General features: G+C 40.9%; 1 protein-coding gene across 5 annotated transcripts in view; it reads left to right on the top strand.

Annotated features, from left to right (window-relative positions):
• cdh13 (cadherin 13, H-cadherin (heart)) overlaps nt 1-16,246 on the top strand; it is a 460,326-nt gene that overhangs the window by 165,033 nt on the left and 279,047 nt on the right. For all 5 annotated transcript variants that reach the window (XM_039809525.1, XM_039809523.1, XM_039809521.1 and 2 more), the window contains exon 4: nt 5,550-5,663. In XM_039809525.1, the coding sequence (XP_039665459.1) occupies nt 5,550-5,663 (114 nt within the window). The remainder of the gene's footprint in view (nt 1-5,549; nt 5,664-16,246) is intronic.

Consider the following 16,246-nt stretch of genomic DNA (forward strand, 5'->3'; position numbering starts at 1 on the left):
TTGTATTCTCTCACTCTCATTGTTCTGTCATTTTGCTCAACATTTAAGCAGTGACTGCCTTTGTGTGGACAGTGGACTGTGGTTGCATGGGGCAGATCAGATTAGTGTTAAAAAGGTTGTTAAAGTCCAACTCAAATCACATTTAGTCATCCCTTTTTGCTGTCAAAAATAATGTCAGTGTTTACTGTGAGGGGGTCAGTCCTATGTTCCCACAGCCCTATGTTCCCACATTTTCAAAATTAGGTCTTGTGTTCCTACATTTCCCTTCAATGTAGGCCATATTCTCCCACAAGATATTTTGGAAGCACTTTATAGTAAATGAATGAAATTAATGAATGAATGATTCATTTTAGGGTTAGGGGGGTTAGGGTTAGGGCCTAATTTTTCAAAAAAGATCTTAGAAATGTGGGAACATAGGGCTGTGGGAACATAGGCACGCTCCCACTGTGAGCCGGGTACAGAGCACCGCGAGCTACCGGTCGTGGTGCTCCGTCAGGTCAGCGGTAGTTGGTGGTTCAGTTACCCGAAAATAGGTGACTGTGAGCCGGGTACAGAGCACCGCGAGCTGCCTGTCATTTCAGCGGATATTATGGTTAAGTTTAGGCAAAAAAAAGTGAGCGTTATGCAGCGACGAAAGTTAAGTTTAGGCATCCAAACGACACTGCCAAGGAACAAACATTTCCTGGGTGAAAGTCTTTTGTTTTCCCTGGGAAACAAACTCTGCTCCCTGGCTTGAGTCATGTGTCAAGTCGTGTGTGTTAACACGCACCCATCACCCCGACCACCTCCCTACGCGGCCCACAAAAGAAAACGTGGAAATCGTACGAATTACAGTGCTTATCTTTTCGTAGCTTTTCGAACGTATGGCTCTTGAAAAAAGCCTGTGTTGTTAGCACTGAACAGATTGAAATGACATTAAGTACATTTTTAAGCACAGCTAAGTAGCTAATGAAGGCAATTAGCTGACAAGCCTGCAAACTAAAGTTATAAATGCACTTTCCTTGGTGGATGTTAGTTTGGTTGCTAGTTCAGCAAACACAAGTCCATGTCTGCAAGCTTCACATCTTACCTCTAAACACCTTCAGAAAAGCTGTTTCAAATATTTGGCTTTTGTGCTGTGTAGCAGGTTGCTATCTGGCTGTTAGTCAGTGTGACCGTCTGCCTATGATATAACACTGACGTTACGGCTTCATGCAAAGATTTGCATTGCTTTTAAAAAAAAAGGTCTGCTAGTAGAGTTATTTAAACAATCTCCTCAACTTTAACTTTACTTAACACAAAAACACAAGCATCTCCCAGATAATGTAACAGCCCTATGTTATGTTATGACCACCAGTTTTAATTGTTTCAACTTTGTTTCAGAGAAATCATGTTTTGTCTATTGATTGGCATGGCAGGTCTAAATACTAAATCACCCATGAGTCTCAGCTGCCATTGGCATGCAGAGCACTAGTGAATTCAAAAATCGTCAACATTAAAATTGAAAATAAAACTCAACAAAACAAAATCCCCAACAAATGAGGCAGAATTTGAAAAGTGAATTAATTGAATGGGCAGATTGTGTTTTTGTCAGTGTTCTCAAAACCAACATCTTTAGATTAGCTTTATTCTATCTCATTAATTAGGTCAAAAAAGACATAAACAGAACCAAACTGAGGGCAGAGAAATAAATCTTACAGGATGTAAGACAAAATGTAAATGTAAAAATAGATAATTGTAATTGAAAGAAATGATATCAAAATGTTGACTTTTTAGCACTAAAGGCTTATCCCACTATCACACAGATTTGTACACAGTACATGTCAAATATGTTATATTTCTATCATTCATTCTAATTGTATCTAGAAAAGCATAAGCGCGTTCTGTGGACATTTTTCTGTGAGTATGGCATTTGTGTGTGTGAGTGTGTATTTGTTGTCTCTCCCCGGCTCGTGTCCAGGTTGTGCAGACAGTCAGCAGCCGGGAGGTCATCACCTCCGTGTTAGCAGCCAGGTTTCCAGCTTCCTGTTCATAGTGTCAGTGACAGACATCATTTTCATCAGCATCTAAGCAGAGGGGCCCTACTTGTGTCAGTGATGTGAAAGTGAACAAGAGAGAGGGGAAAATCTCTCGCCGTATTATACAGCAAGGACGTCTACGTCTTTGTTAACAACAGCAGGAGGGTGGAAGGAAGATGAAACTAGATTATGCTATTGTGCATCTCAAGAGCAAAAATAACATTTCAGATTGTCTCCTTCTGCATGAACAACACAACTGCTCTGCCAAAACCTTGTCATCTCTCATTTCTACACCATCTCGTTTTGTCTTAGTTGCTCTTGCTTTAAATGCTTGTTTTGTTTTCTACTTCCCTCTCCTGCCCTAATTGAACATACGGGCTACATAAATTACATTGTAAAGCTTGTTAAAAAAACAATTTCAGCAATTTAAAATGCATACTTCACCGCTTGCTGTTTGTGTGTTTATGCGTCGTCGGTGGGTTTGAGGGTAATGGCGAACAAGATTCTAATTTTTGACAAGGTCGGGTTGGTGTAAGAATTAGACACCACAAGGGGGAACGTTCACAATGTGGCTTGGCAACAAATTAATTCAGTTCAATTTTTCTATTTTATTTATAGTGTCAAATCATCAAGTAATCTCAGGACACTTTACAGATAGAGTAGGTCTGGACCACACTATAATTTACAGAGACTCATCGATCCCCCCCAAGAGCATGTATTTGGTGCGACAAGGAAAAGCTCTTGGTTGTCGGCAACCTGCCTATAATGGTTGGGATTTGGGTCGGCTGAAATACAAAAATGAGATGTGGCCGAGAAGGGTTCAGAGGGCCGGAACGATCCCGAACTATGTTCCGGCACCTTTCTATTAATAAGTAAATTAATCTGATTTGCAGTTTCATACATCAGTGTTTCATTCTGCAGCATCGGTAAACTGCAGCTATGCACAGCCACTAGTCCAGTGTCAACAACAGTCTGTATAATATTAATGGACAAAGCATCCGGTGCGGCGAAGTGCTGTAAATGCGGAAGTGCCTTAAAACTGCATTCTATCTGAATTCCAGCAGGGGGCGACACATGTGGTTGCAAAAGGAGGTCGGTTTCTGTAGAAGTCTGAGAAGGTGACCCACTTCTCACTTGATTTATGACCTCAGTAAACATTTTCATGATGAGTTCATGGTCTGAATCGTTAGTTTTAAGTCTTCTGCAACACAGAATGATGTTCATTTTTTGAATTATGGTCTCGTTGATTTTAAAATCGGCGATAAAGCAGGGGGTGTTTTAGGGCGTGGCTATGATGTGATTGCCAGCGAAAGTGTGTAACGTAACGTAGAGTGTAAGCAGCAGTCCATGGCTCCTCCCACACTCCTCCCTCTCGTCTAAAATCGTCACATCCGCAACCAGGATGGCTGTGCCCGCAACGGCAAACTCGACGACTCATAGCAGATCTCCACAAACCAATGGGTGACGTCACACATGCTCTGTCCGTTAATATTACACAGTCTATGGTAACAACAGCAGGACAGTCGATTGTCTGTTATCTAACTGCTAAAGTCAGTAGAGTGAAGTGACGATAACGTTGTCGGTAGCCTACGGGTTACAAACAGGCTCGGTCGGAAACGACACACTAACACGCTGACGGATTCTGTGTTTTGGGGTTTTAAGCTGAGCTAGAGTTAGCACTAGCCTTTTAAATTCTACATTGTTTGTCAGAAATTGCAACTGCTTATACAGTGCCTTGCGAAAGTATTCGGCCCCCTTGAACTTTTCGACCTTTTGCCACATTTCAGGCCTCAAACATAAAGATATAAAACTGTAATTTTTTGTGAAGAATCAACAACAAGTGGGACACAATCATGAAGTGGAACGAAATTTATTGGATATTTCAAACCTTTTAAACAAATAAAAAACTGAAATATTGGGCGTGCAAAATTATTCAGCCCCCTTAAGTTAATACTTTGTAGCGCCACCTTTTGCTGCGATTACAGCTGTAAGCCGGGGGTATGTCTATCAGTTTTGCACATCGAGAGACTGACATTTTTGCCCATTCCTCCTTGCAAAACAGCTCGAGCTCAGTGAGGTTGGATGGAGAGCGTTTGTGAACAGCAGTTTTCAGTTCTTTCCACAGATTCTCGATTGGATTCAGGTCTGGACTTTGACTTGGCCATTCTAACACCTGGATATGTTTATTTGTGAACCATTCCATTGTAGATTTTGCTTTATGTTTTGGATCATTGTCTTGTTGGAAGACAAATCTCCATCCCAGTCTCAGGTCTTTTGCAGACTCCATCAGGTTTTCTTCCAGAATGGTCCTGTATTTGGCTCCATCCATCTTCCCATCAATTTTAACCATCTTCCCTGTCCCTGCTGAAGAAAAGCAGGCCCAAACCATGATGCTGCCACCACCATGTTTGACAGTGGGGATGGTGTGTTCAGGGTGATGAGCTGTGTTGCTTTTACGCCAAACATAACGTTTTGCATTGTTGCCAAAAGTTCGATTTTGGTTTCATCTGACCAGAGCACCTTCTTCCACATGTTTGGTGTGTCTCCCAGGTGGCTTTTGGCAAACTTTAAACAACACTTTTATGGATATCTTTAAGAAATGGCTTTCTTCTTGCCACTCTTCCATAAAGGCCAGATTTGTGCAGTATACGACTGATTGTTGTCCTATGGACAGAGTCTCCCACCTCAGCTGTAGATCTCTGCAGTTCATCCAGAGTGATCATGGGCCTCTTGGCTGCATCTCTGATCAGTCTTCTCATTGTATGAGCTGAAAGTTTAGAGGAACGGCCGGGTCTTCGTAGATTTGCAGTGGTCTGATACTCCTTCCATTTCAATATTATCGCTTGCACAGTGCTCCTTGGGATGTTTAAAGCTTGGGAAATCTTTTTGTATCCAAATCCGGCTTTAAACTTCTCCACAACAGTATCTCGGACCTGCCTGGTGTGTTCCTTGTTCTTCATGATGCTCTCTGCGCTTTACACGGACCTCTGAGACTATCACAGAGCAGGTGCATTTATACGTAGACTTGATTACACACAGCTGGATTCTATTTATCATCATAAGTCATTTAGGTCAACATTGGATCATTCAGAGATCCTCACTGAACTTCTGGAGAGAGTTTGCTGCACTGAAAGTAAAGGGGCTGAATAATTTTGCACGCCCACTTTTTTCAGTTTTTTATTTGTTAAAAAAGTTTGAAATAGCCAATGAATTTCGTTCCACTTCATAATTGGGACCCACTTGTTGTTGATTCTTCACAAAAAATTACAGTTTTATATCTTTATGTTTGAGGCCTGAAATGTGGCAAAAGGTCGAAACGTTCAAGGGGGCCGAATACTTTCGCAAGGCACTGTATTTGGAGGACATTTGGCCTAGTATGCTCTGAATAATTTGACATGCAGTTAACACAGTCATAGTTTTGGACCAGCTTCCCTGAACTAAGGGTTCCCCTACCTGCCATATCCCACTTTAACCCCTGCTTGGCATGCCATAAAATGTAAAAGATTGTTATTTCAAAGTGTAACAATATGGCTTCTCGTCTTTGTGTTTTAGAATATCCTGGGTGTTGGCCAGACGCTGCCATTCAGATCTAAGAGATCCCTGCTGGTCCCTCCTATGATCATAACTGAGAACCAGAGAGCTCCCTTCCCCAGGACCATTGGCAAGGTAAGGAACACATGGTCCTATCATGAACTCAGGTGGGCTTGATTCCCCAACAGCATTCAAGTCTTACACTGGAACTATTTCATGAGAAGAAAAAAAGAAATGCTCAGCTCGGAGAGAGAAAATTGCCCACGGTACAGAACCGAGGATTCAATATGTGCATTATTTAAAACTTTGGAAAATATGATATGGTCTGTGAAATTTTCTCCATGGTCTTATATAGCCCCCCAAAAAGAAAACTATAGTTTTCTTCTTATTCTGTTACAGAGCTCCATAGACAATATATGGGGAAATTTAAAGATGGCGAATGTAGAGGAATATAAATAGAAAATAGATGATTCTCTGATATGATTTTACATCAAATCACAGAAAAATGGGTCCCTAAAGTCTTTGCCAACTAGTGTTATGAAACCAGACCTTTTCTTAATAATCTATTTCATTGATGTAGTCTTCATAAAGCCCATTTGCATTGGCTGTTTTACAGAAATACAATACTCCCTATTATATCCCATCATACAGTATGCATTCTGGCAAGCCTATAATCATCTTACCTAAGTGAGTTTTAGCTGAATGTAATCTCTTTGACACCATGCAGTTATCCTGATAAGATACAAACTCACTGAGGGCCAACACTTCATGTTAGCTTTAATCTAAACTTACCAGAGGGTTTTTATTATTTCAGACTAATATCTAAAACACATCAACATTCCCATTAGAGTTGTTTATGCCTGTATTACTCCACCAGCGCAGACTGAGCTCCTGTCAAACTCCATTATCTTATAGCCGTTTAGAACTTACGTCGCTCAGTTAAAAGGTCTAAAGTTCAGACCAAATATTCACGATGAGATAAAGATTTCAGAACGGTGCAAGGAAAATTTGCAGTGGTCTGAACTGGGCCGTCTCAGCTCGACTCAAGCCAGCTGATGCTGTGACTCAGCTGGTCAAGTCTCCAGAGGCTGGTTTTATAACACGAGGGACTTCACCTGTTTCAACGGCCAATAGAGAAGTCATCTGGTAAAGTCAGCTCCAAACTATTGAGAATGAGGACATACGTCACGATTTGGAAGGTGTCTGAGCCCGTCCACCATTTTGGGATCCTACGCTAACGGTTGCCAGGGGCAACAGTGTCAGAGCGACACAGACACGGAGCTGGAAAAGACGGCTCAAGGAATTATCATTGGCGTTTTGTTCTCTTAATACATCCATGGTTTAAACAGAGAAATTACGAGAAAATTAAGAAGAAGGCAGCAAAAGAAAAGGGCCCTTACAGAGACAAACTGATAGGAAACAACAATCTCTGAAACTGGTCCAGTATATTAATCAGTTAGTGTCCACTAAAAGTTCAGTTTTTGCCGCTGACAGACTCAGATTATTATTCTAAGTGTCTGACAACATTATGAAAGGATCCCTACAGAGATAGGCATTTTAGTTAAAGAGTAAGATCCTTTTAGTTTAACATGAAACAGCCCCGAAATCACCGTCACCAAACTCCACCAGACTCCATGTAAATAATGAGTACTTTTATCATCATAAAACACACTTCATTCAAAGTGGACAGAAACTAAATAAAACTATCAAAAGCCGTCTTGGTTCATCTTTCCACTGTTCCAACAATCACCACTCTGGTTTGGTTGAAATAAACCCTTAATTCACCCATTTACATGTGAAAATATGCTGGCTCTATACACGCTAAAAGTCCTGATTATTAACATGGAGTCTGGTGGAGATATGCTGGCTCTATACATGCTAAAAGTCATGATTATTTACATGGAGTCTGGTTGAGATATGCTGGCTCTACACACACTAAAAGTCCTGATTATTTACATGGAGTCTGGTGGGTTTGGTGATGGTGATTTCGGGGCTGTTTAATGTTAAAATAAAAGGATCTTACTCTTTAACTAAAAGGTCTATCTCTGTAGGGATCCTTTCTAGTCAGTGTGGTGTCTCTGTGCTGGACCAGAGAAAAGTCCTTTCTTCTAATTGCAGCCACCCAAGAAATCCGACGTCTCCTTGTCACATCGGAGACATGCTCTCCTTCATGCTTTTTCCATGTAGGGAAACGAAAAAACTTTAACACATGGTTCCTACGGTTTCCACAACAATCGTGTGAGACACTGGAGCATTTTTTTTTTACAAAGCAGTGTTTTCCAGGCATTTAAAAATAGTGAGGAATTGCAACAACCTCCTCTGCTACCAACACAAACAATGAACGGTTCTGGCGGGTATCCTCCCAAAATGGCGGAAAGGGGCGGGGCGCTGTGTAGTGACGTCATCTCCACATTCTCAATAGATCTAAAGTGATCCATAGTTAATTTTATTTTTATGTTACAAACTGTCAACTGTCAACGACATCTCAACGAGCACCTGTGAGCGCAGTATATGGTCGAGCGAGCTAGAGTGTGACTGAAGAGAGGGAGTGGCGTTAGAACAAAGCAGCGAATCAGAGAACTGAAACGTTCTTTTTGCCGTTTCATCACTACTAGAAATGAAACTGTGGCAAGTTTCTCACTATCCTCATTTATGTTTTGAGACGCGACAAACGATATTGTAGCAGAACTCGATGCCACCATGGGTTACCCTCGGCGCAGATCACAGCCCAGACAGACAATTTACAGGCAACAGTTTTTATTCTGACTGCTCACACTTTCAACACCACTTTATAACCACTAACCGTGCGCCGCTGTCTCCCCCGGCTACTGGCTGGCACACAGCCCGTTGCTCATGTTTTAACAAATAACCAACAATACAATATCTCACAGTCCTGTCTCTTTGGTGTGTGGCAGTCCTCTGAAGGTCCAGCACGCTACTGCATATAAAGGGAGGGCTTAATAAGTACAACAACGATCAGCTGAGACAATTAACTCACCTGGCACTGCTGTCCTGATCTATCCCCCACACCTCTCCACTGTCTGCAGCTGATTGCAGACCACGTCCACCTCCATAGATGTCCTGCTACAAATAACCGCGAAAGTTAGAATGAAAGAACCGAGAGTCGTTGCTATGGAGATGATACACTGTCTCGTCTAGTCGCGTTGGTGTGAACTGGCAGGTTCCAGAATGTTGCAGACCGGATGCATTGCAAGTAGTTTCAACTCGTCTCATTGCGAAGCATCGGTCTTAACTGCGCTTAAAGCAAACACTCCTGCTGTCTTGCTCCTGCTTGAATAAAAAGTTCAATTTCTTCTGACTGCTGTTGTGAGCTAATGCACAATGGCCAAGGACTAATCTATGCAGAAGATACTTTACTATTTATCTCAATTTGACAGCGACTGACTTGCTGTCAAGAATCAGCGTGCATGTCACTCCCAGGGCTCATGACCAGGCTCATGGAAGCACAGCAATGACTTGCTGTTGTAGTTGGATGATGATGATGAAGATGATGAGTGTATATATTTTTGGAGTAAATCGTTACCTTTTCTTTGGCAAACATTCTGATGTGAGTCTCGCACCTTCAAAAGATCCGATCCTAGCTGAATATTATTTTAAATACAGATTCAAGAGATTTGGTTCAGCACCAAAACAAAGCAGATAGTGTTATTAGTGTGGGAGTAATTATTAATACTTTTCTAATGTTTTTTTGCTTGCTGAAAAGAGAAGCCTTTGCTTTAATTGTGTGCTTCAATGTCTTCTTAAGTTAAAAGAGAGACTGTGTTTAATGTTTGCCTTAATAAATCACTCATCTCAGAGTGAGGACCACTTGGTCACTCCATATTGAAGCGTTTTGTTTGTTGCCTGGATATTTGAGCATTATTCTGTGTTGACTAAAACATACTGTACTGAAAGCATCCATTATTGGCCACTTAATACAAGGACGTGAGATGGGCTTTTTATGTGTCACAAATAGAGATACATTTAACGTTGCTGCAGTTTGTCTTGGTTAATTTTTTACTTTTTCAACGCGTGCGTTTGCTTTTTAGAATGCAGCAATGTAGAGCTCAGTGTCAACCGGCGCTGACTTACCTTACACCATTCAATATAATGTAATGTATTTTTCCTCTTACAGTTTGTTAAGTCTTCATTATGTTTTTTTTGACAATGAACTAGAAAGAAGAAAGGAAACAAAATTGCAGGTCTATATAATAAATGGAGGCTTCGATTAATACTTCACAATCAAATTACAACATCCAATTTCCCATCCTGCTGCAGTTCGAGTGGAGCTTTTACCAAACTCAGTTTTCAAAATGGGAACCTGCAAAACAAGCCAATCTTAAAACCCAGTGAAGCAGTGTGTTTTCTCCTGTTTAAGTCGCGGTGATGAGTTCTTAAGCTGTCAGCTGTTATAATTCTAAGAGCCCTGTCATATAAAACATCTAATGACTGAAGTATAGGTGGTGTGGCTTGCCTATAAATATTACCATGGTCAAGTACAACTAAAAGATTGTTGACACTTTTTAGCTCTTAATCTACTTCAGTCATAGGTTGATGTTCAATCTGGGAGTCACCCCAAGCATACAGGAAGCAGCAGGGATTTGTTGACTATGTGTAACTTTTTAATGTTTCTAAAGCTCTGTCATTTTTCATACAATGTTCTTAAATGACCTGTAACAGCAAACGAGACTAACAGTGAAAAGAACGCTATTTTTATATAGTTTTTAGTAAGGCCTGGTCCTGACCGGGTCCGGTATTTCCCGCAAAGTCACAGAATGATTTACGGCAGGTAGACGGCGCTACAGTAACACATTCTGATGGGTCACAGATTTCTTTGTAACACCGGAAAAAGCCAGTGTTAGCGTATCCAGCCAGCTGAGCCAGGTAAAAGGAAGCAGGAGATTTCTTTATATAGTCCTAATTATATTTTAATGTTATTTTAGAATTAATCTGCTGTAGTTATGGCTGATACTGGGGCAGGACCATCACAGAAAAGAAGGAAATTAAACAAAAGAACAACAAAAAGTTAAAAGGGAAAGTGAAAGACAACAGTGATAACGTGAGTCCCGCTCGGTCGGGCTTTTAACAGATGGAGACAATTACGGGATTGTAACTGATTCAAAACCGACCCCGAATTGGCCCTCAGGTATGTAACATGTCTATTTCATTCATGAAATAACTTTAAAATGCACAATGTGTTTGTACTTCAGTAGCCAACATTAAATTACGTCCCCCTTCCATTAGCGAGGACCTTTTATTCGTTTTAATCAGTGTTTGTATTGGCTTACTATTTTCTTTTCTCTCGTCCCCCTGTAAGCGTTCATGGGTTTCATGAAATGCGCTATATTAATCTAAGTTATTATTACGTTGGTTGTTGCTACAACAATCTCTTAATGCTTTGGCTCATGACACAGTGACCGTGATACTCGGTTTAGCTCACGAGACCTCCAAAGTAGGCTAAGTTACCGTATGCAACACTTGAAATGCAACAATGCATCTGTAAGTTATTCTCTTATTGTAAGTGAATGATTTTCTGTCTGAGAAAAATATTAATCGCAACTATTTGACCTCCCCATAACGCTAACTCGCTAAATACAGTGGGAAATACAGCACCGTAAAAATTTTGGATAGTCATCATGGAAACATTAATTGGTCATGTGACCTGGGAAGATTGGCAGAAAAGGCAGCCAAGTGACAGACTCTGATCCAATGGAAAACACAGCGACCCCCCCCCCCTTCTAGACCTGCCCCTGTTTGTAATGTTTTTTCAATTATTTTAGCTGCTTTGCTACTACACAGAAAGTGAGCATGCAATGGTTACAGGTGGCCATGTTGAAGGAGAGACCGCTCCACCAAAAGAAAATCTCAATGTGATGCAAATAAATTCACTCTCATGGGATCACACTTCTCATTTAAAGGAGGAATTCTTACATCTAGGAGCAATCATTATTTAGGAATGTGGTCCGTGTCAGTCACACAAAGTCAGATCCTGTGCTCTGAATATCATGAACACATGAATAGATTTCCATATGTTATTCTCAGCTCAAACATCCAAGTACTGTACTACTTCAGGAAAGGCATTGCAAGTGAGTAAAAGCATGAGGCATATATTTCCTGAGGCGTTGCATCAGGTGGTTTCTTTCATGGAGTCTTCTTAAGAAAACATAGAGTAGGTAAATCATTAGGGGTGTGACGAGACGCTTACTCCACGAGACGAGACACATCACGAGATTGGGTTCACGAGAGCGAGACGAGAATTTTCAAAATAATTTAAAGAAATCCTCAATGATGAAATATATGAATGGAAATTTTTTATTTATTCAACTGAAAAATCACAAAATGCAAAACAATTTAGGTGCATTTTGAAATCAACTATTAATGATTAATGTTATTTAACTTTTTTTGTTACTATTTTAATGAATTATATGCAGTAAAGGACGTGCAAACACTGTAAAATGTTTTGTATAAACTCTACCAACTGGCTTCTGCCCTCTACAATTTCACATGAGAAATCTAACTCCTTTCCACAAATCGAACATAAAAAATAAATGTGTGGAGGAGTCGCCGAAATCCGACATTTTCCACCACAGAAAATGGCCTCATATCAGCTGCAATGAAAACGCCTATGTCCCTCGTTATTGCCGTGGCTCTTGCACTTACCGGTGGCAGAGATGCAAAGGCTTTTAGAGTTGTTTGCCCTTTTAATGTTTTCATCGCGGGTGCAGTAGTTAGTAGAGAGCTGTGGTGGTGCTGTAAGTGTTTTTGCATAGTGCTCGTGTTAGCCGCGGTATACGGCATTTTTTTCTTACAATGTTTACATATTGTGTTCGTCTTGTCTGTCACTCTTTCGCCGTTTATTATTTCCGCAGGAAAACCAAAATGTTGCCACACAAATGATTTAAAAGTGGCAGGGGGATCTTCAATAGTAATTTCACGCTCCATCACGCTGACATCACATCGCCTCACGAGACAACTTTTCACCTCGACGAGAAATCTCGTCACGTTTTAATCTCGCGAGATCTCGTAAAACGAGATCTCGTCACACCCTTATAAATCATATTTTGAGGCTTAAAAAATCAGCCATAGTTGAACGTTCTATTACCATTAAATTGAAATGCCAACATTTCCTGATACTTGAAAACTAGTTCTCTTTGACTCTTTTGATTCTTTTCTCTTTATGAAGTGAAGTGTGTGTACTTTTCCGCACTGGTTCTTTTGTTCCCTCCAGTTTCTTTCTCCCCTTCTCAGTTAGATAATGAATATTGTAATGAAAAAAAAAAAGTTTTTCAAGGTTGTATGATTGATTGATTGATTGATTGATTGAATGATTTTATTTCTGGATAAAGACAATAAAACAGTAATAAAAGGATAACATGCTAAAGTAAAATACTTATTTCCAGCACGGTCCTTGGTGTTTCACATGTAAAACAATATACAAAAAGCAAACAAACCATTGATAAGACAGAAAAAGCTATGTTAGTATTTTATTACAAAAAAGAAAAAGCTGTGTTACTGGTAACAAAGTAGACAGACCTCTTACTATCATTTTACCTAATTAAAGTCTAATAAGAAAAATTATAATTGTATTAGTCTTAAAAATGAAAAATATAATTGTATTAGTCTTAAAATTAATTGACACCCAAGTGCTATTCTGAATGATTATCAGCTGGACAGTCATTGGGACTCCAAGTGGATGCTGAAAGCTGTAAAAACATGTATAGACCCTGTCCTAAATTCAAAATAACTGCCAAAAGAGGCAGCCGCTTTGTTGCTAGATCTGGCAATGACCACCGTATGATGATGCTTTAAGTTAGGTATATATTGACTGCCAAGACGATTCATTTTGAATGACTGATGTGCTTCGTCCGGCTCTAGAGTGGCCGACAAGAAGGCATTGGGCTCTGCCAGTGGTAGTCCAGATCACAAATGCACTGTGGTTTTGTGCTTAGGGTGACTTCAGTTTATTTTTTTTCTCGGGTTCACTGAATAAATAAAGGTTTAAAAAAAAATGAAGCCTCTCTTTTGCAGCAATGTCCTGAACAACATTCACACACATTCATACCTGGAAGCTGCCCAGTACATAGTCTGATCTGCTGGACACTGAACAGCTCCACTGGAGCAGTTGGAGGTTAAGAACCGACGACCTCCCGGTCACAAGCTCTCTTCTCTAACCTTTAGGCCACCACAAATTATATATTTAACTTCCTTTCTCTTTCTCCATTTTTTTTTTTTAAATATTGAGTATATACATGTAATGAGTATGTGGATAGACGGTGAGGGGAATTTAACGTATTGACTGTACCGCATACATCCCACATATAACTGTATTGTAAAACAACTTGTTAAAAATTCAATAATAATAAAATTTGAAGATTATTTTCTATAACGAGGCCCAAGGGGAATTTTCTGCATGATTCTCCAAAGCATGCTATTTTATTGCGAGGATTTATTAATTGTTTTGTCACTGATGACGGATTTTACTTGTCCAGCTCAACCACTGTGCAACAGGCCACACAATATGTGACACAGCTTATTATTTATGTGGCAGATTATAAATTGTGTGTCATTACATAATGCATGGAACTCCTCCAATCCTCTTCAGTTAATTTCCTCTCGAATGAAACTGCTTTGTTTAATTTTCTATGGTGGGAAGTTTGTGCAGCGGGTTAATCATATAACCAGAGTCGTCTTAGCACAAATGGTCAACCAACAGCCGTACATTTTGGACCCTGGCGGCTCTACATTTGTCTTACCCTGTGGTACGAAGCTTTAATGCATCTCTACGTCTCAAGCAGCTTTGTTCTACAGTAGATACGACGAGGCGCTACGAGATCAACCACATCTCTCAATGCCCACAGAGACTTACATAAAAAGATATTTCATACTGAGCCCTACACATAATAGATAATTGTACCCTGGAGAGCACAACCCCAGCACAGAGCCTGTGCCTCCAGCTCATACCAGCCCTGTACTCAACAAGGTCCCTGCGAAGCAACTCGAGAGCCTGAAGGTACCAGGTTGGTAGTGAAGGACAGTGGAATGAGTTAGTGTGCATGTGTCAAAGCATTAGGTGATATTTTTTAGGGGACAACCGTAGACCACAGGGGGTTGTGCATTTTTTTCCTCACTGTTAAACTGCAGGGAGATGGAGAGGAACAAGAGTCAGCGGATACATTTGGTCCATAGGGGACACAAATGATCTCTACAGTATGCTATGGACCTGCTGATATAGCCATTGTGCTACTTTTTTATATTCCTCTGAGGAATTGGACACAAAGTGCATACATGACATGAATTATTTTCTCGCTTCATTGTGGCCTTATACACTCCCCCTCTTTTCCCCCAAGTCATCTTCTTTCCACCTCCCAGTCGCAAATTCCATCCATCCTCCTCTCATCCCTGTATCCCTCCATCCTTTCCCCCCCTACCTCCACACAGTCAGCTTTGCATGAGAAGACAGGCTAATGTGGGCTATTTTACCCAATAGAGGCTATATTTCGGCGACTTGGCGAAATTGATTTTCCACACCAATAGCTTCCCCCTTTTCTTACGCAACCTACCATTTCCATATGGCAGCCATTCATTTTTCATGCGCCCTCCTTCTCTCCGAGAGATGAGAAGTAAGAAGCAGGGGAGAGGTGAGATTGCGAGGGCTAAGGTTTGACATGTATGACTGTGCGCGTGCGTGCGCATGTGAGAAGTGTGTGTGTGTGTGTGTGTGTGCATGTGTGTGTGTATACGCTGGCAGGGTAAGGGTGGGTTGGCTGTCAGCGGGACTCACAGGGGAAGGGTAAGAACCTTGTTGTTTATGTCACACCTCCTGCTAGCTGTGGAAATTGTTTTGATACAGAGGTCTCTCCCCTGCCCTCCCTTGGGGGGTCCATAAACAGCTCACAACAACTCACACAGCAGCTGGAGCATGCAATGAAATTGATATGCTTACATTTTTTTTTCTCTTAGTACACACCACTTCAGTCACTGCTGATAGGACCATTTTTTTAGGCTGCTCAAGTATTCAGGAGGATAAATCAATCATAGCTCAAGCAGTTTCAATGTTTATTCCTCAGGTCTGGGATTACTGTGTTTGAGTCAGGCATTATTCTCAAGGGGGGGGGATAGGAGGCCGAGTACCTCAGTGTTCAAGTAAAAATAATTCCTCCTCTGCAGTACCATTAAAGGGGTGGTTCAGAATTTGGGACATAGGATAGTTTTATTTCTAACATTATTCTATCAACAGACATTTACGTCGAGAGTCTGGCGTTATCATTTATTTGCCTTGGGTGTACTGTGGAGTGGGTCAGACTGTTTTTAGTGGCAGGCTAGCAGATGCTGTTGACTTGCGCTAGCCTAGCACCAGCGAACTCTGCAACTGGAAGGACTGGATGAAAAGTGTTGAAAACGGTCTCCACTGATAAATAACACACTGGCTAACTTGGAAACGAGGTCCTATGTCCCAAATTCTGAACCACCCCTTTAAGTGATTCTATTTAATCAATCTGACCACGCATGCCTTGTGATTGCATGTTTCTCTGTCAGTCTGCCTGTAGCATGGATGCCATAGAACTCGATACCATGTCCCAAGATGGCCCCCCCCCCCATTCATTCCAATAAACATCGCTCAATGGACGCGTATTCCAATAAAGTTTTTCAGGCTTCCTCAGAGTCCCGACTTTTGAGGCCCATGTGCACTAGCGCCTTTCTCTGGCTAAGCATGATGA

This window comes from Perca fluviatilis, chromosome 8 (genome assembly GCF_010015445.1).
Source record: "Perca fluviatilis chromosome 8, GENO_Pfluv_1.0, whole genome shotgun sequence".
Lineage (NCBI taxonomy): Eukaryota > Metazoa > Chordata > Actinopteri > Perciformes > Percidae > Perca > Perca fluviatilis.